The 9,080-nt window shown below is 43.0% G+C and overlaps 1 protein-coding gene and 1 pseudogene across 2 annotated transcripts in view; both read left to right on the top strand.

Moving 5' to 3' along the window:
* LOC121846737 lies at positions 1-556 on the top strand (annotated as a pseudogene).
* A 381-nt stretch (positions 557-937) lies between these two features.
* LOC112254594 (myosin light polypeptide 6) overlaps positions 938-9,080 on the top strand; it is a 10,953-nt gene continuing 2,810 nt past the window's right edge. For both annotated transcript variants that reach the window (XM_024427305.2, XM_042324474.1), the window contains exons 1-4: positions 938-1,049; positions 1,302-1,329; positions 2,727-2,870; positions 8,714-8,887. In XM_024427305.2, coding sequence (XP_024283073.1) covers positions 1,047-1,049; positions 1,302-1,329; positions 2,727-2,870; positions 8,714-8,887 — 349 coding nt within the window. In that variant the 5' untranslated portion in view covers positions 938-1,046. The remainder of the gene's footprint in view (positions 1,050-1,301; positions 1,330-2,726; positions 2,871-8,713; positions 8,888-9,080) is intronic.

Here is a 9,080-nt window from a genome sequence, read left to right as displayed (position 1 = left end):
ATGTCAGTGAAGCGGGCGGTGACGGTGGGCTGCACATCAGCTACTACATCCACAGTGGCGTGGCAGGCCAGTCTGACATGGCCATGGGCGATACGGCACCCTCGTGGTGTTCCAGGGGGGGCAAGGACGGGGCGCAGGACACACTGGGAGGAAGCTGAGGCATCCCGTTGTGGGAGAGGCCCCCATATCCCTGGGCAGCACGGATGACCTGCCCTGTCGGGACACGGAGACACGCCTGTTGGCGTAATCCTTCCTCCCTGACCCCAGTAGGACAGTTGCCCAGTACCTGACAGAGCAGGGGGCTCGAGTTGTGGACTTTGTTTGCGTTCAGTGTTGGGAGGCAGGCAGTGATGGGGCATAGTGAAAGGGAGAGGAGAGCATCTCAAAGACCTTACATGTTTTGTTATCTGCCTTTTTTTGTTTCTGAATTAGGTCACAGTGCAGACGCTCAGTCGGTCATGCAAATGCACTCAAGCAATTTCAGTGTCTCATGTTTTAAGGCTGTATGTGACGCCTAATATACACTGAGTATACCAAACATTAGGAACACCTTATCCCCCCAGCAATAAATATATTTGAAGCTCATTACCATGTCTGCTGTACATTTATGAGGATCTTATCTCACTAATTTCTCAAAAGATCATGATTCTAGCTACAGTTTGCATTTTCATACCACACGATGGCGTACTTGTTCAGTAATACATATGGCTCATAACAATCGTCCACATGAAAGCTTCAATGGAATTGGGAAAAACTATTTCTGTTTTTCCCCCAGCACAGCATACATACACCGATATTCATTTATTCGCTTTTAAAGAATGGTCAAGATTCCAATAAATTAATGTTAGGACCGTTTTTTGCGCTTATCTTCCTGAATAAAGGTAAATAATTCGAAGAGCCAACGCCTGCGAGATGTGATTGGCCTGTGCAGTGCATTAATTAAGAATGATGACGTCATGAGCATAGTTTTCTTGTCAACGTTCGCCCCTGTCGGTTAACATTCGCCTGACCTCCGACCGCAGACGGGACTCCAACCAAGCCCAGAAATGGTAAATGCCTTTACTCTGTTCTGTTTGAAAGATATTTGTATGTGAAGTGTAGAATGTTAGCCTAGCCAAATGTAATTTTAAATTCGTGTAGACTAAGCCAGTAAACTGATCCAACGAATACATTGCATTGCTGGATTTTCAAAACATGGCTGGGCAATGTTTGCTGGCTAACGTTGCTTGTTTTCCTCATCTTCGATAATCATATTAAATTATGTGTTCTCTGTTTTCATCTTTGCCGTGCTTCTCTACCAGTCTGACTTCTCAGAAGACCAGATCATCGGTGAGTGTTGTGACAGTAAAGCTATTTGAAGGCTAGCCAGTTAGCTACCTAGCTAAATTGTTAGCTACTAGACTATCCCTTGCTTCACTGTCGTCATTCTTTGAATGTGGAATAGCTCTATTTCTTCTCTCCTGTCCTCATGTTTGTCTTGTTGTGAGAAGCAGTTTCCCTACTGACAAGTTGATTTAAAACTGGAGCCTATGGTGAGTTTGATGGTCCAGGTTTTGTGTGGGCTAACCATTTTGGGAAACGTTTACATTTTTGACAATTGGCACAGCAGACGCTCTTATGCAGAGTGACTAACAGTTGTGCGTGCATACGTTTTCGTACCATGCATGAATGGTGGAATTGTCAGACAAACAACCAGCAACGAATAGTGAAACATTTACTAAAATATTGATTCACGGGTGTCTATTGGCTCAGTCAATCCCATATGTGGTTAATCCCCTTGTTTGATCCCCACAGCGGGTTTGATTGAATTGTCTAAACAGATTAAGGTTTTGTGTTGAATGGATGCGCAACTAATTTTGCACTGCGTTCTGATTTAAAAATAAATTATGCATGCAGAAATGGAAGGGTCATATTTCAACATGGCATAGTTAGCTATTAGTATTTAAAAGCCTAGAAAGTTGGATGAAACATTGTCGTTTGAGTTAACTTTTTTCAACACCAATTTTGGTATCTGTTCCGTTTGTTTTAATTTCGCCTAGTTCAGCTAGCTACGTGTGCCAGAACTGTTTAAAATATGTCTATATATTATAGAGGCAGTCAAGACACTATTGTAATTTGTTCTCAGTCCGACACCGCTGACTCAGACATTGTATAGATGGCAAAGGGAAATGACTCAACCACTTTGAGTTCTACGTGTTGAAGGCGTGGCCCAACTAAACCTCAGACATACACTTTGAAATAAAGTTAGCTAAGCATAATGTATCCATTTAGCAATGATATATGTACCGATATGGCGTTACTGTACTCACCTATCGCATGTGGCTTTTACCCTTGCTCAATGGGCTGTTTGGAGTTTTGTTCTACGGTCGATTTAATTTGCTCGTTTGACTGGTTGAAAGATTACTCGGCCAGGGTTTGCTGTCAATGCCATATATGGGTAAATGAGTGGCTGCTGTGTAGTTTTAGACGGGCGGTCTCGGAATGCGCCGCATACCAGCGAGGCAAGCACCATAACAATGGCCCGGGGAAATTACCCAGATGTCAGAAAGAGTTCCATTAGAGGCCACCGCATTTACTGTAGATAACAAATTGAATAGCTTATGTAAAAACTCTTTAAGAAATTATTCAGACTTTTTCCCCATTTTCAACATGTTTCTACATTTACAGCCCCCCTCACACTCTAAATCCAACTCTGCTTTTTTAACACCCTTCTCCCTGTCTGTCAGAGTTCAAGGAGGCCTTCCTGCTGTTTGACAGGACAGGCGATGGGAAGATCAGCTACAGCCAGTGTGGTGATGTCATGCGGGCCCTTGGCCAGAACCCTGTCAACGCTGAGGTCCTCAAGGTCCTGGGCAACCCCAAGTCAGAAGGTCAGCCATGCTTCTTGATGTATACTCAACATTGACATTAGTATCCACTGGCTGGATCAAACCTATAGAAGTACTACATGCTTCAGTAAACAAATGAATACGATTTTATTCAGGCATAGAGTAGCTTTATTGTGTTCTGTTTGATTTAAGCATATCTTTCAACGCTTAGGGTTGGTATTTTTGGCCCTGTTTACTGTTTGCCGTCAACCTCACCAAATCAGTTTGAGTTATTTGTAAGGTGTCAACTGTGATTAAGCATCCAAGGATATAACTGAAACAATGTTCTACTGGGTATGACAACTATCCTATGGAGTGAATTTTGTTTATAATCTGCAATTGTCAAGTACCACAGAGGCATTGTCCTAACCTATCAAGAGGGTATTACTGGTGAAACTGTTTCTGTTGTGCTTGTGCTGCCTGTCCCTTATCAGTCAAGGAACTGAGGCATTGAATGTTTGCATGCGCACTATAGTGATATTAAACCGATTATAGCCCGAGGCAGATTATGCAATAGTCATAAATACTTTACTCTGCATATCTTATTTGGCATAAGATCAAAATCAAAGTACGCATACGCTGATTAAAACCTGTTTTTCTGAGCAATCTTTCAAATGATTAGGACATGTAAACACCTTAATCGGTGTTCCAGCTGTGTATTTCCTCTGCGCATTTGCTAGCACCAGCCGACCGAGTCTCCCTCTTTAGCGCAAGTGAAATGTTTTCGTAAACAACTGAATTTTATGTCTGAACTCAGAATGAAAAATGTTCACTGTTGTAGAATGTTTATTTTGATTGCTGGTTTTCTGAATATTTAGTGCCATCAGGTCTGATTTCAGATGTGTCTATGTAAACAGGATTATTAGGGAAATTGTTGTTCTTGCACAGGGTTCACTCTCCAAACAATCCCTGTTTTGTTCTTACATGTGTTAAACGGAACACATGCATCTCAGATACGCAGCTCATGTCAACAAGATCTGATAAGGTAAAGCTGATAATCAACTTAAAGAGAAACACAAGCATTCTTCTTGGAATTGATAAGATTTGTAAATATTATATTTTTTTGCTAAATGTCTAAGGGCAGCATGTACTTTGAATTTGTAAGGCTACACATACTGGGCGTGAGTACAGTATTTTATGTATTTAGGAATGCGTATCAAATATCTCTTTTGGTTTACGTCTTCTATGATGTTGGGGGGAGGTGCTAAGTTGACGTATGGAATTGTGTTAAGATGGTCATATTATGGATCATTTTGCTATTTGATTTTTATATTTCAGGACCCCTTTAGGTATCCCCAAAGAAATACAAATAAATACAATATCAGTGAAGTGTTTGGACACCTACTCATACCAGGGTTTTTATTTTTACTACGTTCTAGAATTATACACTGCTCAAAAAAATAAAGGGAACACTAAAATAACACATCCTAGATCTCAATGAATGAAATATTCTTATTAAATACTTTTTTCTTTACATAATTTGTGTTTGTCAGCACATTCAACTATCAATGGAAATCAAATTTATCAACCCATGGAGGTCTGGATTTGGAGTCACACTCAAAATTAAAGTGGAAAACCACACTACAGGCTGATCCAACTTTGATGTCGTGTTCTTTAAAACAAGTCAAAATGAGGCTCAGTAGTGTGTGGCCTCCACGTGCCTGTATGACCTCCCTACAATGCCTGGGCATGCTCCTGTTGAGGTGGCGGATGGTCTCCTGAGGGATCTTCCAGACCTGGACTAAAGCATCCGCCAACTCCTGGGCAGTCTGGTGCAACGTGGTGTTGGTGGATGGAGTGAGACATGATGTCCCAGATGTGCTCAATTGGATTCAGGTCTGGGGAACGGGCAGGCCAGTCCATAGCATCAATGCCTTCCTCTTGCAGGAACTGCTGACACACTCCAGCCACATGAGGTCTAGCATTGTCTTGCATTAGGAGGAACCCAGGGTCAACCGCACCAGCATATGGTCTCACAAGGGGTCTGAAGATCTCATCTCGATACCGAATGGCAGTCAGGCTACCTCTGGCGAGTACATGGAGGGCTGTGCGGCCCACCCAAAGAAATGCCACCCCACAACATGGCTGACCTACTGCCAAACCGGTCATGCTGGAGGCTGTTGCAGGCAGCAGAACGTTCTCCACGGCTTCTCCAGACTGTCAAGTCTGTCACGTGCTCAGTGTGAACCTGCTTTCATCTGTGAAGAGCACAGGGCACCAGTGGCGAATTTGCCAATCTTGGGGTTCTCTGGCAAATGCCAAACGTCCTGCACGGTGTTGGGCTGTAAGCACAACCCCCACCTGTGGATGTTGGGCCCTCATACCACCCTTATGGAGTCTGTTTCTGACCGTTTGAGCAGACATGCACATTTGTGGCCTGCTGGAGGTCATTTTGCAGGGCTCTGGCAGTGCTCCTCCTGCTCCTCCTTGCACAAAGGCGGAGGTAGTGGTCCTGCTGCTGGATTGTTGCCCTCCTACGGCCTCCTCCACGTCTCCTGATGTACTGGCCTGTCTCCTGGTAGCGCCTCCATGCTCGGGACACTACGCTGACAGACACAGCAAACCTTCTTGCCACAGCTCGCATTGATGTGCCATCCTGGATGCGCTGCACTACCTGAGCCACTTGTGTGGGTTGTAGGCTCCGTCTCATGCTACCACTAGAGTGAAAGCACCGCCAGCATTCAAAAGTGACCAAAACTTCAGCCAGGAAGCATAGGAACTGAGAAGTGGTCTGTGGTCACCACCTGCAGAACCACTCCTTTATTGGGAGTGTATTGCTAATTGCCTATAATTTCCACCTGTTTATTCCATTTGCACAACAGCATGTGAAATTTATTGTCAATCAGTGTTGCTTCCTATGTGGACAGTTTTGATTTCACAGAAGTGTGATTGACTTGGAGTTAAACACAATGTAAGTGTTCCCTTTTATTTTTTTGAGCAGTGTAGTAAATACATCAAATATGAAATAACACGTATGGAATCATGTAGTAACCAAAAAAGTGTTAAACAAATCAAAGTATATTTGACCCTTAAAATGGCCACCCTTTGCCTTGACTATAGCTTTGCACATGCTTGGCATTCTCTCAACCAGCTTCGAGGTAGTCACCTGGAATGCATTTCAATTAACAGGTCTGCCTTAATTTGTGGAATTTCTTTAATGTGTTTGAGCCAATCAGTTGTGTTGTGACGACAAGGTAGGGGGGTATACAGAAGAGAGCCTTATTTGGTAAAAGACCAAGTCCATAGGGCAAGAACAGCTCAAGTAAGCAGAGAAACCACAGTCCATTATTAATTAAGAGATGAAGGCCAGTCAATCCAGATAATGTCAAGAACTTTGAAAGTTTCTTCAAGTGCAGTTGCAAAAACCATCATGCGCTATGATGAAACTGGCTCATGAGGACAGCCACAGGAATGGAAACCCAGAGTTGCCTCTGCTGTAGGGGATAAGTTCGTTAGATTTACCAGCCTCACAAATTGCAGCCCAAATAAATGAGTCCAGTAACATACACCTCAACATCAACTGTTCAGAGGAGACTGTGTGAATCAGGCCTCTGTGGTAGAATGGCTGCAGAGAAAGCACTACTAAAGGACACCAATAATAAGAGACTTGCTTGGGCCAAGAAACACAAGCAATGGACATTAGATCTGTGGAAATCTGTCCTTTGGTCTGATTTCAATTTTGAGATATTTGGTCGCAACTGTCTTTGAGACGCAGAGTAGGTGAACGGATGATCTCGGCATGTGTGGTTCTCATCGTGAAGCATGGAGGGGGTGCTTTGCTGGGGAGTGCTGTCTGATTTATTTAGAATTCAAGGCATGCTTAACCAGCATGGCTACCACAGCATTCTGCAGCGATACGCCATCCCATCTGATTTGCACTTAGTCCCACTATAATTAGTTTTCAACAGGACAATGACCCAAAACACACCTCGATGCTGTGTAAGGGCTATTTGACAAAGGGGGGTGATGGAGTGCTGCATCAGATGACCTGGCTTCCACAATCACCCGGCCTCAACCCAATTGTGACGAGTTGGACTGCGGCGTGAAGGAAAGCAGCTAACAAGTGCTCAGCATATGTGGGAACTCCTAGACTGTTGAAAAAGCATTCCAAGTGACTACTTCAGCTGGTTGAGAGAATGCCAAGAGTGCAATGCTATCATCAAGGCAAAGGGTGGCTACTTTGAAGAATCTAAAATATATTTTGATTTGTTGAGCACCATTTTGGGTTACTACGTGACTCCATATGTTTCATAGTTTTGATGTCTTCACTATTATTTGACAATGTAAAAAAATAAGGTGTTCGGTGTGTCCAAACATGTGTGTATATATTTTTCTTACATAGGCACATTTACCTTAGTTTTTCTAAACCTGTACTGCTTTCCTTCAGTGGAATCCTGTGACACTTATGGGTGCCATAGAGGAAAACCATGTTTGAGTCTCTTCTTTCCATAGTGGTCATAATAGTTTGTAGGCCAAACCGGTCAGACGCTACAGATGTTCACGAAGACTGATTTTTTTGGGATGTCTCATGGTCTGACTAACACCGCTCTAGCTCTGCCACCTTTCACTGCAGATGCAGGAGTGCGACATGAATTGACTTGTCCAATGCAACAACAAAATATCTCTAGCTTAAACTGATTTTTTTTTTTTTTTTTTGGGGGGTCAATTGACTCAGTATGCAGGTATGCATTTTAAATGGAGCAGATGCGGTTATTTTGTATACACTGAACAAAAAATGTTGGTTTCATGAGCTGAAATAAAATGTTCCAAATGCACAAAAAGCTTATTTCTCATGTTGTGCACACATTTGTTTACATCTGTTGGTGAGTTTTTCTTTTGCCAAGATATGCCACACCTGTCAGCTGGATGGATGATCAAGAAGCTGTTTAAACAGGACGCTCATTACACAGGTGCACCTTGTGCTGGGGGCAAAAGGCCACTCTAAAATGTGCAGTTTTGTCACATTGAGATGTCATGGAAGTTTCAAGTTGAGTGTGATTAGCATTCTGACTGCAGGATTGTCCACCAGAGAATTGAATGTTTCTTCGTCGGACAGATTTTGGCAGTAAATCAAACCGTTCTCTCACCCTCAGACCACATGTATGGTGTTGCATGGGCGTGCGATTTACTAATATCAACGTTGTGAACAGTGCCCCATGGTGGGGTTATGGTATGGGCAATCATAAGCTACTGACAATGACCACAATTGCATCTTATTGATGGCAAGTTGAAATCACAGATACCGTGAAGAGATTCTGAGTAGCGTTGTGGTGGATGAATGGCACGACAATCACATGTTTCAGCATGATAAATCTCGGGCCCCATGTCACAAGGGTCTGTACACTATTCCTGGAAGCTGAACATTTCCCAGTTCCATGGCCTGAATACTTACCAGACATGTCACCGGTTGAGCATGTTTGGGATGCTCTGGATCAATGTGTATGATATCCAGCAACTTCACACAGCCATTGAAGTAGAATGGGACAACCACAGGCCACAATCAGCAGCCTGATCAACTCTATGCGAAGGAGATGTTGCATGAGGCAAATGGTGGCAACACCAGCTACTGACTGGCTTTCTGATCCACGGCCCTTAAAAAAAAAAATTTTTTATTAAGGCATCTGTGACCAACGATACACATCTGTATTCCCAGTCATGTGAAATCCATAGATGAATGAATTTATTTCAATTGACAGATTTCCTTTAACTGTAACTCAGTAAAATCTTAAGTCATTCATTGTATGTCGCACTTTATATTTTTGTTCAGTATGTTATTGTCTTCTAGCAAAGTAACAGCTAGAAACTCACTAGCTAAGTGTTTAAAATATGTTTTCGTCCTTCCCCAGAGATGAACCACAAGATGCTAGACTTTGAGCAGTTCCTGCCCATGCTCCAGGCCATCGCTAAGAACAAGGACCAGGGCTCCTTTGAGGATTTTGTGGAGGGTCTGCGCGTCTTCGACAAGGAGGGCAATGGCACAGTGATGGGCGCTGAGCTTCGCCATGTCCTCACAACACTTGGTAATGCCTCACAACCCCCGATGAATATGTTTACATCTCTCCTCATGAAGAGTTAATTTTCATCCAACTGCAGTCACTGTTATTTCTTGTATTAGTCCATGGTTAATATTACAGTATATTAGCCAACAATTTCTTTCTTGTGCTTGAGAGCTCTACTTCAGCTTAACATTCCAGACAAACCATACTGAAACCT

Source organism: Oncorhynchus tshawytscha, linkage group LG07 (genome assembly GCF_018296145.1).
Source record: "Oncorhynchus tshawytscha isolate Ot180627B linkage group LG07, Otsh_v2.0, whole genome shotgun sequence".
Classification (NCBI taxonomy): domain Eukaryota; kingdom Metazoa; phylum Chordata; class Actinopteri; order Salmoniformes; family Salmonidae; genus Oncorhynchus; species Oncorhynchus tshawytscha.
The sequence above is the reverse complement of the archived record's forward strand: the minus strand, read 5'-3'. Positions and strand labels throughout refer to the sequence as shown.